Below are 16,920 nucleotides of genomic sequence, written 5' to 3'. Positions count from 1 at the left end.
CTGATAATCTGTCCCACTTAATTTCTCTAATTCTCCCTCCCTACTCCTTATCAGAATCACTGCTGATAGTCTAGTCCCTTTTATTATTTCTGCTACCCTCCTTACTGATGTTCCTTCTCAGGCACGCTTGAAGACACCTCTTCTTCTGCCAGCCCTTTATTTATTTATTTGTATCTTTGTTTAATTTTTGGACATGCTGCACGGCATGTGGGATCTTAGTTCCCCAACCAGGCATCCAACCGGTACCCTGCAGTGGAAGCATGGAGTTCTAACCACTGGATCACCAGGGAATTCCCTACCAGCCCTTTAAATACTGTTGTAGTTGAGAGTTTTATCATGGACCCAATCCATTTCTAAGTCACTTTTCTTTAGACATCTAATTTTCTCTTATAGCTTTAACTATGTCTAATATGCTGATAATTCTCACATTCACCTCTCTAGCCCAGATGTCTCCTGGGCTACACACTTGTGTGTCCATTGACCTACAGGACATTGGTTCCTTCAGTTAATATTTGCCGTGCCAGGAACTGTGCTAAGTACTGGGTATACAATGCTGGGGACAAACAGACCTGGAACCCAGTCTCTGATCTCATAGGGCTTACTTATAGTGTGATGGCAGAAGACAGATGCTGGATAAATGATTAAAATTACAACCATGATGTGTGCCACAAAGGAGTATAGGATGCTTTGGCAGTGTGAGGCAGTGGACCTAAACCAGTGTGGGCATAATGGAAGGCTAATGAAATTATATTTAAATTGGGATCTGAAAGAGAAGTTTGTTGAAGACAAAGGAACATGACCACCTGGATGGTAGACCCTCAAACTCAAAGAGCAAAATCAAACTCATTGAACTCATCAACTTCTCCTCCAAAACTTTTTCTCGTATGTTCTCTCTTCCATGACTGGCATCATCATGCACTCAGCAATCCAAGGTAGAAATCTGTGTTCCTCCCACTTCTTCACTGACTCCACCGCATCCTTATCACCAATTCTTGTTGATTCTATTGCAAATTTAACAGGCTCAAATCAACTTGTACCTCTGTTGCCCACAGCCCTAATCCAAGGCATTCCTCAGCATCTTTCTCACCTGCAACAGCTCCTCACAGCTCTCACTGCCTTCTGGAATGCCCTTTCTCTTTAATCTATTCCCCACAGTTGTAAAACATAAATATTATTACATTATACTACTGCTTTAAATCTTTCAGTGGCTCTCCAGTATTGATAAAGTGAAGACCATATTCCTTAACCTGATTTACAAGTCCTTTGCAGTCTAGCTTCCCTACCTCAAGCCAAACGCTATTTGAACTAGTTGTGGTTCCCCAAAGGACATGTTCTTTCTGCTCCTCTGCACCATTGTAGTCCTTGTTCTCTCAAGAATACTCTTACTGCACTTTTCCTCTAGCAAATGCCTATTTATCCCTCAAATCTCAATTTGCATCACCTCCCCTGCAGTAGTCTTTCCCTATCACTCTGAAGAACAACTGACCATTGTTTGTCTCCTTGGGATTCCCCCAAAACTTAGTCCTTATCTTTATCCCATGTTCAAATGAACTCCATGCACTTACTTGCTTAAATGTGTTTGTCTGCTCCTTCCCCAATATATTATAAAATCCTTGTTTGGGGGACCACATCTTGTCTTTGTACCCTTACGACCTACCACAGTGGATAGAACACAGTGAGGGCTAAATAAATATTTGCTAAATGATTACTGCACAACACATGATCCTAATTTCTTGGCTATTTTATTCACTTCCACCGAAATTTCTCACTTATCTTAGTTTACGAATCCTAAGTTTCCCCTCTACTATCCTTTCTCCGTAACAATTTTTCCTCTTTTGAATTTTCTCCGCATTTAGATATCCAATCTTGTGCTAAGCTGCATTTGTCTTTCGGTACTGCCTTGAAATCTTTCTTTTACCTTTCTTTGTATGCATGATCAGAATCTTCTCAAGGCAAGAACGTGACTCTTAAACCGCATCGTGCAGAGATACAGAGGCTCAAAAGAATCCAGTCCGCCTTGTGGACTGTAAAGCCCAGCGCATGCGCACCAGGCCCTTTTTTTTTTCCTTTCGACAACTCCTTTTTTTTTTTTTTTCCTTCGGAGCGTGCGCACCAAGAAAGACAAAGGTGGGGAAAGTGACCAAGCAATCATTCAGGCGCATGCCCATCCCTAACTTGTACAAGCCTGGTGGAGCGCACCATGGTGAAGTGGGTGTGGTCTGACCAGGAGCATCAGAAGTCCAATCCGATTGAGTGAGCTCCGTCCCTCCCTTCCCATGATTGGTTAGCTCTCAGTGTTGTGGGGTGGGAAAAGGAAGAGACAGGGGCCGTGGAGAGATGGGGTGGCGAGGGAAAAGAACCAGTCTGGTTCTGCGCAAGCGCAAGTAAGCGACCAGGAGGGGGCGTGAGAGAGTGAAGAGGAGTGTGCAAGCCCTGATGCGCTGGCCAGCGCGAGCTGGGTCGCCAGCCTCGACGCCTGCGCCTTGGGCCTCAGGGCCCGCGCGCGGCGGGCGGGTGCCCGGTGCGCCTGCGCAGTAGGCGGCGGCGGCAGGGGGAGGTGGAGGCCGTGGAGCGGCAGCGGCAGCAGCGGGTCCCGGGACTGAGGCAGCAGCGGGGGCAGCGGCGGGCGGAAGCTGAGGTGACGAAGGCAGCGGCGGCGGCGGCCGTTTCCCTCACGGTGGCGGAGACCAAGGCGGCGGCGGCGGACGGGGAGCGGCCCGGCCCCGGCCCCCTGCTCGTTGGCTGTGGCAGGGCCGCCGTGGGGCCGGCCCGGCTCCCGCCCCCCGCGGCTCCCCCTCCGGCTCCTCCTCCGGGGAGACGCCGGGGACCTGGCCCGGCCCGTACTCAGAGCGCTGCTGCAGCCGCCGCCGGGGGAGTCGGAGGCGGTGGCGGCGCCATGGGCGGCCTGGCCTCTGGGGGGGATGTGGAGCCGGGACTGCCGGTCGAGGTGCGCGGCTCCAACGGGGCCTTCTACAAGGTGAGGCGGCGCGCCGGCCGGGGACGCGGTCTTCAGCCCCCTCCCTCCAGCCAGAGCAGGGAAGAGTGGGGCGGGATCGATATTCTGGAGCTAAGCCCTGACCCTTAGAACCTTAGACCCACGCTCCCACCCGCGGCCCTCCTGGGGGGAGACCTCTATAAGTTAACCCCTTCCTCTTATTTTTGGCCCCTCTATTACACCTGCTTTTACCCGCATCTCCGGGATTGAGCATCAGGGCATTATTGTACTTGGTTCAGCTCCCCCCCCAACCCCCCAGAAGAGACCCCATTTACCCAGCGTCTCGTTGACTTTTCTTGTCTCTAGTAGAAGACCTACCTTGGATCTGAATCACGTCTTCCCCACAGTCCAAGCACATGGAGAATTCTCTTTATTCTTCCCTATTACCCCCTTGGGAAGGCCGTCCCATATTAGATCTTTTCATCTTCCTCGGAGAGGCCTCTGCTTACTGGCTCTGGAAGACTCACCCCACTTTCATCTTATATTTCTGTTCCCACCCCAAGGAGAAACGGTCAGAATCTGTTTATGACATTTAGTATCTTTGACCTCAGGAACTCTGGGCTGTACCAGTCTAGTTGCCTCATAGCCATAAGGTGGCATCTTTTCTCAAGTCTCTCGCCCCACCCCTTTATTCCAAGACTAGCTGGTTTACTGTTCTACCCAGGGATGGTTTTGTATTTGTCATCTCACTTTGACCTCATACATTTAGATCATTCATACAGTTTCTTCATCTTGAGGAGTGTAAGCTTCATATCCCTGATCTCTAAAAGGGGATCTCACAAGGATTCCCTCTGTTTATCTCCTTCTTAAGGATTTCCACTTCTAGAAGACTTTTTGGCCAACTCGCCCAGTTTGGGAATCCACTAGCCTTTTTTTTAAAGGAGAAGGAGACTATCTTTAAAAGATCCTTGTTTACTTCAGCTCCCCCGTTGCCCAGGATTGGGTTTTTTAGAACTCCTTTTATTACCACCTTTTAAAGCTGTTCTGAATCTTATTTTTTAGGACATTTTTTTCCCATTTAGATTAAGCCAGAGGGAGACCCCTCTTGCCTCTCAGGAATTTTTCTTTATGTGACTGTTGTTATTTTGAACCTCTTTGGACTTTATGCCTGGAATTGTCTCAGAGACTTTCCCGATTCCTGTCTTCTCTCATTTTACCCTGAGGAGCAAGAGCAGAGTTATCTTATCATAACATTACTTGTGAGGAGAAGAACCCCCTTTCCTTCACTTCCCCTCAAGCCTTTCCTCCCATAATAGACCTCTCCACCTTCGTGCCCTTGGAAATGACTTTCTCGAACTCCTTCCCTGTGAAATCATATCTTGCTATAACTGGAAAGGGTCTCATATTTGCCCTTGGAGTAGGTTTCTGCCCCAACTTCGATTGATAAGTTCAGTGTAGTCATTTTTGACCCATTCTAAATGCCTATTCATTTCTGCCTTACTTCCCTCACCAGATTTCTTTATATTCTTCAGTGCCTGTGGGTACCCACATCTATCTTAACTTAACCTCTCAATATAAGCCTTTAGCTTTTTTTCCTAATATTTCTGTGTAATCCCCAGAAACTACCTATTCCATTACCCAGCTAAGATGGAAGAAGGAAGCTCCCAGCTGATCCCTTCTGTCATTTTTTTCTGCATACTTTCCTAACTCATGGGACTTTTTCTTCTAGCCTGCCTCCATAGCATTTCTGTTTTCTTTGGCAAAGTCTCTTAATTCCTTTCTGATTCTGATAGAGTGCATTTGTCTCTTATATCCTTTTCCCCCAAACTTGCAATACCTTTGTTGAAATACCTTTCCTCATAAGATTTTAGCCTCATTTCCCACAGTATCTTGTCCTTCATCTGGGTCCTTCCCATCCCTAAGAAAAGTGATTCTTAAACTGAGCCTGAGATCAAGATACGACGTTTGCATTTGTTCTAGGAAGCATGGGAGTCAGACACAGCTGGGAAAGATTGGTATCCAGTTCAAATTAGCTGTGTGAGACTGCTGGGAAGGGACATGTTTCCCTTTCCACATATAAGTGTCCAACAGAAAATGTGTCTCTGGATCTTTCTCTTTTCTCCTGTGGGCTATGGCAGTGATAGACTTGATTGAGGGAATTGGGGCTAGGATGCTTTGAATCAGAGAATAGAGTTTGGACTTGAGCTGAAAGCCAGGTAATGTGGATTTTGTGTCCTGGGCACTTTAGCGTTTTCTGCCCCATGCCTCAGTTGAAAACAACAGTAAATCCTTAAATTCAGACTAATCTTTCTTCAACGTTCAGTGCCATGTAGATACTTACCCAGTCTGTCCTTGCTGCTGATTTAATATTCATGACTCAGCAAACTTCAGTGTGGTTCAAGGAGTGTTTACATTGCTTCTAGAACTATAAATTTGGGAAGGTTCCTTTCATCCCTCTCAGAATTGGGTCCTAGTGTTGTTGATCTTCTTCCAGGATAGAACTGCAAATGTCAGATCTGGGATCTAAGTTATCTTTTAGCTATCCCATCAGCTCTTCCTTTTCTGTCAGAACTTAATGTGTTTTGTTCTTTAAGCGGTGCTCTCACAAATGAAATATCTGTTCACCTTCCAGGGCACAGTCATCCAACTTTCCAGACCTTACCTGGATATCCCAATTCCAATTCCTTTTTAAGGAATATGGCATCCTCACCTTCAACACGTGATCTTTATCCAGACCCTTCCTGATTTTCTTCTAGAACTCCCTCCTTTATTTTGAGAACCCAGGACTAGAAGATAGGTTGAAGGTGGGACCTAATTTTGTATCTTATAATTTAAGGAAAGTGAAGTACTCAGGAACCTAGGGCTCTCACTTCCTCTGTCCAGTCCTAGGCTCTATAAGCCAAAGCTCCATATGCCCTGGCCATTGAATTGAATTGAGTTATCCTTTGGATGTAGGTAGCCTTCTAGAGAGGCACTCAACTGCTCTTGCCCTCCTCTGCTTATCTTCTCAATGAGCATGGACTGAGCAGAACTAGGAGCTCACTTTATGCCACTGGTATTTTTGGAGGAAAAAAACTGGGGTAATGTGGGTGGAATTAAGGAGCAGAGACTGACTTGGAATATGAAGTTGAGGAGAAAGCTTGTTTTGGAGAATCTTTGAAGGAAAAGGACCCTAGAAGTATAAGAATGAGTGACGTTTAGTTGAACTGCTGAGTTATGTGAGGGAAAACTCCATTCTGAGCTTTGCATTTCTGCCTTGGGATCATGGTAGCTGGAAAAACCAGGGTAATGTTGCTACCTCTGCCTGAGGGCCAACCCTGACATGTTGGAGGAGAATTGGATTAGAGCTTTAGACATATCCTTTGTGAATGAGTGTATCTAGGAGTGGGGATCTCTTCACAAAAGAGGCAGGCAAGTGATTCTCTTCCACTATGTTTTAGCTCATCCCTGAAATGTTTTGAAAATAGCTAACTCTCTCTTGATAAACTGTTTCTAAAGCTTAGAGATAGACATTTTGGATAAAGAATTGGATAAAGTCAGCTGAAGAGGCTAGATGAAATGTTTAGAGAAATCCTTATAAAGGAAGAAAAGAGGAGGACACTTAAAAAGGAGCTAAGGAAAAAGAAGAAAAAGAAAAAAAAAAAAGGAGCTAAGGGAAGAACCCAAAAGGGAAGAGAGGGATTTGGGCAAATAGAAGATGTGAGTGGAGAAGAGTAGGAATGGGTATTGATGGAGCTGAATGAAGAGTGGAAAAAATATTACTGAAGAAGGGAATGGCAGAGAAGGCTGAAGCATGGGTAAGTCAGAGGCTAGGCAGTACCAGGAGGACTAATGCCTTGGGCAGAAGTAAAGTTCTAAGTAGTAAGACTCCATAACAAGATCCCTTCCCGAAAGAAGAGAAAGATGGCTGGTACAAGAGTGACATTTTAGGTTTAGATTTAAGGAAAAAACAGTGTATTAAGCGTTTATGATTGATCAGTTCTCTGAGGTGGGAGTGACACAAGTGTACATTTTTGGTGTTTTCTCTCCCAAACTCATATTTTGTTCCTACCTGCAAAGCTCAGGAATAGTTCTTCGTATATTAGCTTTTGGAAACCCCTGATTTTTTTTTAAAAAAATCTAATGAGGCATAATTGACATACAATGAAGTACACCTATTTAAAGCATACAATTTGTTAAGTTTTGACATATATAGAAAACAAACCATCGCCACAATTTCTATCAATCCCAAAAGTCTTCCACCAACCACCAATGCCTTTTGTCATTATGCATTAGTTTGCATTTTCTGATTTTTGACAGAAGCGAAAAGGCAATTCAGTAGAGGAAGGATAGTCTTTCAACACATTGTGCTCAAAGAACTGCACATTCATAGGTTAAAAATGAAGTTTGGGGCTTCCCTGGTGGCGCAGTGGTTGAGAGTCCGCCTGCTGATGCAGGGGGACACGGGTTCGTGCCCCAGTCCGGGAAGATCCCACATTGCCGCGGAGAGGCTGGGCCCGTGGGCCATGGCCGCTGGGCCTGCGCGTCCGGAGCCTGTGCTCCGCAGCGGGAGAGGCCACAGCAGTGAGAGGCCCGCGTACGGCAAAAAAAAAAAAAAGTTTGATTGTATCTGGCACCATATACAGAATTTAACTCAAAATGGATCATTGACCTAAATGTAAAATAAAAACTATAAAACTCTAGACAAGGACATTAGGTAAAGATTTCTTAGATATAAAACCAAAAGCTCAGATACAGAACAAGTTGAAAAATTGGACTTTATCAAAATTAGCAATCCCTAATTTTGAGTATGTGAAAAACAGGAGAGAAGGTAGGAAAATTGGGAGCACAGGATTGAACGCATAGCTTTGGCTTCCTCAGTGAAGACATAGAAAATAGGAGGTGGGGAATTCCCTGGCAGTCCAGTGGTTAGGGCTCAGAGCTTTCACTGCCTTGGCCAAAAAAAGAGAGAGAAAATAGGAGGTAGACCAGCGATTCCAGCTATTCAGTCATCCCTGTTCCTCTCCCTTGTCTTCATCTCAAGTTTGGGGTCTTCTACAAATTTTATTACTCTTTTCAAATTCTTAGCAGTGTCCTAGTCTAGCATTTAGAAATCTCACATCTTTTATTTATTTATTGGGCCGCACCGCTCAGCTTGCAGGATTGTAGGATCGTAGTTCCTGACCAGGGGTTGAACCCTGGCCCACGGCAGTGGAAGTCCTAACCACTGGACCATCAGGGAATTCCCTCACATCTTTTATTTTATTTTATTTTATTTTTATTTTTATTTTTTGTGGTACGCGGTCCTCTCACTGTTGTGGCCTCTCCCGTTGCGGAGCACAGGCTCTGGACGCGCAGGGTCAGCGGCCATGGCTCACGGGCCCAGCCACTCCGCGGCATGTGGGATCTTCCCGGACCAGGGCACGAACCCATGTCGCATGCATCGTCAGGCGGACTCTCAACCACTGCGCCACCAGGGAAGCCCCCTCACATCTTTTAAATCCTAATTTTTCCTTCCGTAAATTGTGTTTGTTTCTAATTTCTCCAGTGTTCTGATTATTTTCTTACGACCCAGGCATCAAGGCACCAAGTTCGCTCAGGCCTCTTGCTGTATTAGGAGCTAGACCCTTTCTCTCTTGGCAGATCCTGATGTCCTCTAGGTGTTCCAGGACAACCTCACACTGTCTCATGGGATATTCTTAGCTTTGCTGAATGTTGTTGGTATTTTAATTGAATTCTGGCAAGCTGCTCAGCACTGCATGAGGCAGACAGATAGGGAGGCCTCTGTGGGAGCCGTAGGAGACCACTAGTTTCCCAGCTGTTCTGATGCAGGTGATGTTTCTCCCTTCTACTTAATTTCTATCTCATCTTATTTCTGGATTTTGCAACATTTCTTTCCCTGCCAGTATTGTTTCCTTTCTTGCTACCTCAACATTCGTATTCCTTCACCAATACAGCTTTTTCTGGCCCTGTTTTTAGATTGCTTGTGTCCCCATCTAAAACTCTAGTTTAAAAAAAGGAAAAAAAAAGGAGTTTCTTGGTGGCCCAGTGGTTAGGCCCTCTTGGTTTTCACTGCTGTGGCCCTGGGTTCAAGTCCCTGGTTGGGGAACTGAGATCCCGCAAGCCACAAGGCGCGGGCAAAAAAAAAAGAAAAGAAAAGCAAACAAAAAAACTAGTTTAAGGCCCTCTAAAACTGTCTGTTCCCTTGATGGCTGAGGTGGTGGTTGATTGGCTTTTTTTTTTTTTTTTTTTTTTACTTTGTTCTAAAATCCATTCTAGGGCTTTGTGAAGGATGTCCATGAAGACTCTGTCACCATCTTCTTTGAAAACAAGTAAGACCTTGGGAATAGAGAATCCAGCATACTAGGTCCTAGCAGGAGAGTGGAGAAGAGGGGGCGGCTGAGTCCCATGAGGCGTGTATAATAGGTGGGGGAGAGCCAAGGGTTTGGGTGGGCAACTTACATGGATCCCAGGAGAGGAAATGGTGAGAGTGGGGGTCATTTGACTCCATATTTAGATTCTAGCAAGAGATGGAAAGCACCACTATGGAGCAGGGCCTGGAGTTTAACTTGTAATCACGAGGGAAGGTGGAAAATGCCCAGTGGAGGAAGAAACGGGCAGCCACACTCGCCTGAATGCTTTCATATCACTGTTTTCCCTCGCAGCTGGCAGAGTGAGAGGCAGATTCCTTTTGGGGATGTCCGGCTACCACCTCCAGCTGACTATAATAAGGAGATCACAGAAGGGGATGAAGTGGAGGTAAGGGCCTTGGAGTCCACCTTTTCTAAATGTCCCTTTTCCCAGGATTCTGCATCTCCCTTACCCTGATACCAGTACCCTAGGCTCCTCACTGGTTGGTTCATGCTCCTACCTCCATCCAGCTAGGCAGCCTGTGGAAGAGTGAAATGCAGCAGTTTTCTGTCCATCATTGCTGTGATCAGTCAAGCTCTCAGGGAGCTTCCTGTTTTCAGGGGATTCACTTTTCTTCCATTTATGATAACAGCATCTAAAATCCAGTGTACTCTGATTTTAATTAGCAGCTCCTTCCTCTAGATTCCTTTATCTTAGTTTAGGATGCCTCCCAAGTGTCTTAATGCTCATTCCATTCTTGATGTTTTTGGATGGTCCTCAATATCTCTTATTTTCAACTTCTCTTCAGGTTTATTCTCGAGCCAATGAGCAAGAACCTTGTGGCTGGTGGCTGGCCCGGGTGCGGATGATGAAGGGAGATGTGAGTGATTGTCAAGGCCTTTGGAGAACTGCTGAAACACATATTTTAGTCAGAGAAAGGTGGGAGACAGAAACTCAGGTCATCCACAGCTTCTCCTTTCTTTCCTTCTGCCAGTTCTATGTCATTGAATATGCTGCCTGTGATGCCACTTACAATGAGATTGTCACCCTGGAACGGCTTCGGCCAGTTAATCCCAATCCCCTTGCAACCAAAGGCAGCTTCTTCAAGGTTACCATGGCTGTGCCTGAGGATCTGAGAGAGGCGTGAGTGTTTGGGATGTCGGGAGTGGGGGGCCCTCTTTATGGTCCTCATCTCTGCCCTTGTTTGTCCCAGCCCCCACTCCCAGTTTCAGTGTTCTGTGTTCCCTGGCCCTCTAGAGTCCCTTTTGCTCCCAGTTCCTCTGTTTCCTCATCCCTGTTCTTTTACTGCAGTCCTTATTTTTCTCAGTCCCTCTCTCTCTCCCCTTCAACTGTACTCTACACTCTGCCCTCTGAGCACTGTTCTCTTTCTCTGCAGCTGCTCCAATGAAAACGTCCATAAAGAGTTCAAGAAAGCATTGGGAGCAAACTGCATCTTTCTCAACATCACAAATAGTGAGCTCTTCATTCTGGTGAGTTTATTCTGCCTGAATTTCACCTAAGCCCTTTTCCCCTTTTAACTCCTTTGCAAGAAGAGAAGAGCTAAAATGTGCTTATATTTATTTGTCAGAGAGGACTTTATTGCTCCTGACCTCTGTGGACCCAGGTTAGCCCTACCTTTCCTTAGTCTTTCTCATGTATGACCTTAATTTTTTTTTCAACCTGACCATCGTATTGCAGTTTGGGCTGGGTACCCTTCCTTGCATATTTGGACTCTCAAAAACAGACAGTATGATTCTCACCTGCGCTTGCTACTTAAAATCACTTCCCTTAAGCACCCAGTTAGTAGGCCCTTGTGAGACTGACAGTGATTTTTCCTGTTCCTCAACTTTGTTTCTTAACTCCCACCCTTTTCCAGTGACTCAGGCATCCTGATTCCCAGTTCCTGGATCTCCTCTAAAATGTAGTCAGTCAGTTTTAATGACTTTTCCATTGGTTTCTTTGCAGTCAACCACAGAAGCCCCTGTGAAGCGAGCATCCCTGCTGGGTGATATGCATTTCCGAAGCCTGCGCACCAAACTGCTACTCATGTCCCGCAATGAAGAAGCTACCAAGCACCTCGAGGTAAGTTTTGGCTTCAGTTTTTACTGCTGATTGGTATTGTCCTTCTCCCCTCCCACCCCATCCTCCACCCATGCTCTTGTGAATAGACATTAAGGTCTTTCTGGGCCATTAAACCTGGGTCTGCTATTTTATCTCAGACTCCTCCAGATGGCAGAGCTCCATCATGTTTTAGTACAAGCTTTTTTTCTTTTTTTTTTCAAAGGGACCCTTTGATCAAGTGAAATTTTACTTGAAAGCACAATGCATAAAACATATCAATCAAAACAGGGTCTAAAAGTGCAAGAGGGTGTGGCTCTTACCTCCACTGGCTGCCCCCAAATTACCTCTGAGAACCAGACTGCTTTGTGGGATATGTTTGGGAACCATTTGTACACTGGAAAGACCACTGGACTTGGAATCAATCCTATGTCTTGCTTTGTCAAATAATTTGATTTCAGTGAGCTTTTTCTTCTTTAGCTGTGACAATGAGGTAGTTGAATGTGAGTGTTTCTACAGTAGTTGAAAGTGAGTGTTTTTGTGTTCTGACATCTTATGACATATAACATCTTATGATGGTCAGATTCTCTTAGGAATTATACCATCCTAAATGAGGATGGTATATATACACGTGCTTGCACGCACGTGTATGTATGTATTTGAACATCTGTTTCCTTTTTATCAAGTGAACTGATCTTTTCGGGAGCCTTTGAAAATTCTGGACCATGGTAATCTTTACTTCTCCAGGGATGCTACTCAGGGCACTGCCAGAACCTTTCCCTTTTCCTGCCCTTGTACTCAGGTATCCCTCTAAGGACTGGTTGAGAAATGAAGTGGTAGCATGGTGTACCATAACCTCTTTTTATGCTTTTCTCAACCTGTTGCTTTCTGTTCAACTTTTCAGGTTTTATTTGGGGAGTTGATATTGGTTTGGTTAAGGTAAATAGTTCCTTACACTTGCATTTACCTTGTGAAAAGTCCTTTCTTTCATACCAACTTTATTTAATCCTCTTGTTAGTCTGGGAATAGGGTAGGTCAGGTGTAGTCATTTAGCAGATGACAGAACAGAGGCACAGAGAGTATGTTTTGTTTGGGATCACACAACCAGATAGTGTTATACCCAAATCCGGATCTTTGATGGATCTCAGCCCAGATTCGGCCATCATTACCTCCCCTCCCCACCAAGCCATTGGTATTGGGAAGGTAGGAGTGGAATGAAAAGTTCCTGAATACTTCACAGGTCCTGGTGGTCAGTGGACTCCCAGGTAGTTCTGGCTTTCTTTCATACAGTCTTTTCTCATTTAAGTTATGCAAAGCATCAGGTATCTGGGACAGGTGTTCTGAGATTTCTCCATGATTCCTGTAGTCCAGTGGTCCAGTGCCTTTTTTTTTTTTCAGACAAGTAAGCAGCTGGCGGCAGCTTTCCAAGAGGAGTTCACAGTGCGAGAGGACCTGATGGGACTAGCAATTGGGACTCATGGTGCCAACATCCAGCAGGCCCGAAAAGTACCTGGGGTGACTGCCATCGAATTGGGTGAAGAGACCTGCACTTTCCGCATCTATGGGGAGGTCAGCAAAAGATAGCTGTTGTCTAGGTCCCTTAGGGGATAGAGTGAAGAGAGTGTGAAATAGAAAGGAAACCTGTCGTGTTGACCTCCCTCCCTGACGTCGGTGACGCCACATTTTCTCAAAGACAGAGAGTGGCAGGAAGGTCACTGTTTGAGATCCAGATGTTCTGTTTTATTAATGACTCCCCACTCCTCTTCTCTTAGACTCCCGAGGCGTGCCGACAGGCCCGGAGCTACCTTGAGTTTTCTGAGGACTCCGTGCAAGTGCCCAGGAACCTGGTTGGTGAGTTGGGGATGAGTATGTGTATAAGAGAATACAGCTGGGGACCAGATGTGAGATGCTCTAAAGTGATTCTGGCTTGGCACCTCCCTGTGGACTTCCAGTTTCACAAGGACAGAGCAAACAGTCTGTAGTAGGAGTGACAAAAATGGGAGAACAGATTTCTAGGGATTGTGATATTTTGTCCTGTGAAAACACACCAGAAGCTTAGAAGCAAGAGAATCATTAAACAGAATCTTTATATAGCAGCTGGAAAACTGTTTATCTTGTCTGCTTTTACTCTTCTTTCTTTCCTTTTTTTTTTTTTTTTTTTTCCTTTCCTTTGAAAAAAAAAAAGGCCTAATTCCTCCTTTACCCATTCAGGCAAAGTGATTGGAAAGAACGGAAAAGTGATCCAGGAGATTGTGGATAAATCTGGTGTGGTGAGGGTTCGAGTAGAAGGTGATAATGACAAGAAGAACCCCAGGGAGGAGGTATGGGGCAGCTAACACCTAGAGATTGGTTGCCAGAAGTAGATGGGATTATTCTCCAAGCCATTCCCTTGAGAGATGGGATTTCTAGGGGTTGGGGCTTGGGAACTTTGGTTTTTCCTGGTAGATGTACAGCCCAGAAAGATCCCATTTGGGTGGGCTTCTGTAGGAGACAGCGTGAACTTAAAACTTCGTTTGAGTCTCTTTCTAATCCATCTGTCCTTTCCTCTGCCCTCCAGGGAATGGTTCCCTTCATATTTGTTGGCACCCGAGAGAATATCAGCAATGCTCAGGCTCTGCTGGAGTATCACCTCTCCTACCTGCAGGTATCCAAGCCAGAAGCCTGGGAGAGGAGAGATCCATGTGTACAAGGGGACTAAGGATACTGGTGGATAAAGTTAAAAGTGGTGGTTCCCAGTTTGTGTCTCTGAGTAGAATAGAAACCATTAGGTGGAAAATTGGGGCTGTGGAGTTAGAACCCAGAATTTTCCCTGTTTTAAGCCTTCTTGCATTCCTGAGAGTTCAGATCCATTAGGGACAGTCAGGGCAGAGAAGCAGGAAAAAGAGACTGTTCATTGATCTTATACTTATTCCTCCTTCCTTGTTTTTCTCCATCTTCTCCCCAACCAGGAGGTGGAGCAGCTTCGCTTGGAGAGGTTGCAAATTGATGAACAGCTTCGGCAGATTGGGCTGGGCTTTCGCCCTCCTGGGAGTGGGCGGGGCAGCGGTGGCAGCGACAAGGCTGGCTACACCACCGATGAGAGCTCCTCCTCCTCCCTCCACACCACACGAACCTATGGGGGCAGCTACGGGGGCCGGGGCCGGGGCCGGAGGCCAGGCGGTCCTGCCTGTGGTGAGAGGGAGGCGAGCAGTGGTGGGGTGTGTGGGAGGCAGAAGTCTGGGTGGAAGTTTGAGGAAAGGGTGATGGAGAAGATGAAGAAGTGGTTGGCTGGGGGACTTAGGAGTGAGAGCGAGAGTCTTCCAGCCTGGGGACTGGGATGGATCCTGGGGTAGGGTGAGTGACCCTGTTTGAACCCTACTGTGTTCTTCAGGCCCCATCTCAGACCTATCCACAGCTTCTGAGACTGAGTCAGAGAAGAGGGAAGAGCCCAACCGAGCTGGGCCTGGTGACCGGGATCCCCCGACCCGGGGGGAAGAAAGTCGGAGGCGGCCGATTGGGGGCCGGGGTAGGGGACCCCCACCTGCCCCCCGGCCCACCTCAAGATACAACTCTTCATCAATTAGCTCAGGTACCAGAAGCAGACAGCTAGGTTCACGAATGTGGGCCAAAAGGAAAGATGATGGACACCTCACTCCCAACTCCTCTTTTTCCTCTAACCAGTGCTGAAGGACCCAGACAGTAATCCCTACAGCCTACTGGACACATCCGAACCAGAGCCCCCAGTTGATTCAGAGCCTGGGGAACCCCCCCCAGCAAGTGCCAGGCGCCGCCGCTCCCGCCGCCGTCGCACTGATGAAGACAGGACTGTCATGGATGGAGGCCTGGAATCTGACGGGCCCAGCATGACAGAGAATGGCCTGGGTAAGGGGTGTACCTGGATCTGAAAAATCAGAACTGGGCAAGAATTGAGGGATGGGAGATTGATGCACAGCTCTCATTTTCCCCTGCCCCACAGAAGATGAGTCAAGACCCCAGCGTCGTAATCGGAGCCGCCGCCGCCGTAACCGTGGTAACCGGACTGATGGTTCGATCAGTGGAGACCGTCAGCCAGGTCAGCTCACACAGGATGTCAGCAGACTTCCTCAGAGAACAGGATGCCTCCTATCCTGTGAAAGCTAGGGGTTGGGGTTCAGTGGGTGTCTAGGGGCTGGGTACCTGGGTTCTTTCTGAAACTTTTGGTCCTCTGCCTTCCCCAGTGACTGTGGCTGACTATATCTCCCGAGCAAAGTCTCAGAGCCGCCAGCGGCCACCCCTGGAACGCACTAAACCTTCAGAGGATTCTCTTTCAGGACAGAAGGTAGGCAAGCAAGATATAGTTTACCCCACCTCCTTTTTTGTTGTTCTGGGGTAGGGAGCACAAGAAAACTCCCAAAGAAACCTCTCATTAAATTGCAGAGAAGGCATGTCTGATGGAGTTTAGACTGCATTTAGAATAGTGAAAAAAGTTTGAATAGAAGAGAATTTGGTTCATATTTTCTGGACCCCAGTAAAAGTGACTACAGGGGACCAGCCTGGAGGTACCTGGAGCATTTAGGTGGTAGGGAATGGCATTACCTGAATTTCTACTGACCTTTTTCTTTGCTTCCTCTCCATTTTCTTTCCCACTCCCCCCTCAGGGTGACTCTGTCAGCAAGCTTCCTAAGGGCCCCTCAGAGAATGGGGAGCTCTCTGCCCCCCTGGAGTTGGGTAGTTTGGTGAATGGGGTTTCATAAACCCTCCAGCCCGCATCCCTCCCTTCTCCATCTCGCTTGCTGCCCAACACCATGGCCCTCACAGGCCCAACTGACCTGCGCTGGAGCTGCTCTTATCTAGGGGGGCGGGGGGTGGCACAGCAGCTTGGGTCCCCCCCCAGCCTCCAGGAGCTAGTGGAGGGGTGTGTAACAGGGTCATACCCCCCTCCCTCTTGTCCACCCTACCCCCAGGGTGAGGGGAGCCTCTCTCCTTCCCCATCAGACTGGATGTGCCTTTATCCTCTAATGCCCCAATCTCTCTCTGAACACCCCCATTCTCCGCCTGTTGGTGCGGGGTGCTCCTTGACCCACCCAGATTGGACAGTTCAGGGGGGCTCCCCTGCTATCCCTCCTCCCGTCCTGTACCCCCCATTTCTGGGGCCTCATCACTGTGGAAGACGGGGATAGTAAGGGTATAAGTGGGTGGGAGGCATGGGGAAGGTTTTGGAGTAGAACCAGGGGTGTGTATGAAGTGGGGTGACAAGGTCCCCCAGGGGAGGGGGGACCAACCTTGTCTGGTGGATGAGAAGGCGTATTTATTTTTCACTGTACAGTATTTAAAAAGAGAATAAAAAAATCCAAATGGCCCTCTGGTTCCTGCACCTTCCTTATGCCCAGTTTGGTCCATCTGTTTGTGTAGGACTGACCTGCCTTGACCCTTGTTTCCTGTATCTCCACACCTAGCTTCTCTGGCATTCCAAAGTTGGTCTACTTCTGGGAATTTCTGACATTCCTAAATTCTCCAGGCCCAGGTACCCTCCTGGTCCAGAGGAGAGTGGCTTGTGCCTTGCTGCCTCTCCCCTCCCCCAGGTTTGCTGGTAGAGGGAGCTGGGCCACTCCTATACCCTGAGTCACAGCGGGCTAGGT

At 47.2% G+C, this 16,920-nt stretch overlaps 1 protein-coding gene across 2 annotated transcripts; it reads left to right on the top strand.

Annotated features, from left to right (window-relative positions):
• Positions 1-2,440: 2,440 nt before the first annotated feature.
• Positions 2,441-16,640, top strand: FXR2 (FMR1 autosomal homolog 2). 2 transcript variants are annotated; one of them, XM_027130912.1, is made up of 17 exons: positions 2,443-2,977; positions 9,194-9,246; positions 9,580-9,673; positions 10,074-10,145; positions 10,260-10,408; positions 10,662-10,755; positions 11,231-11,347; positions 12,722-12,892; positions 13,096-13,174; positions 13,535-13,644; positions 13,881-13,967; positions 14,272-14,494; positions 14,694-14,891; positions 14,984-15,184; positions 15,279-15,374; positions 15,520-15,620; positions 15,940-16,640. In XM_027130912.1, the coding sequence occupies exons 1-17, from the start codon at positions 2,897-2,899 to the stop codon at positions 16,033-16,035; spliced, it is 2,022 nt and encodes a 673-aa protein (XP_026986713.1). In that variant the 5' UTR covers positions 2,443-2,896; the 3' UTR covers positions 16,036-16,640. The 2 variants fall into 2 exon arrangements, with proteins under 2 accessions (XP_026986715.1, XP_026986713.1); XM_027130914.1 differs by lacking the exon at positions 14,694-14,891 and having other exon boundaries at positions 2,441-2,977.
• Positions 16,641-16,920: the final 280 nt, after the last annotated feature.

The sequence above is a fragment of the Aethalodelphis obliquidens genome, unplaced genomic scaffold (genome assembly GCF_003676395.1).
Source record: "Aethalodelphis obliquidens isolate GAN/ISIS:26980383/991018 unplaced genomic scaffold, ASM367639v1 scaffold38, whole genome shotgun sequence".
Classification (NCBI taxonomy): domain Eukaryota; kingdom Metazoa; phylum Chordata; class Mammalia; order Artiodactyla; family Delphinidae; genus Aethalodelphis; species Aethalodelphis obliquidens.
This window is presented reverse-complemented; position numbering and strand designations above follow the sequence as displayed.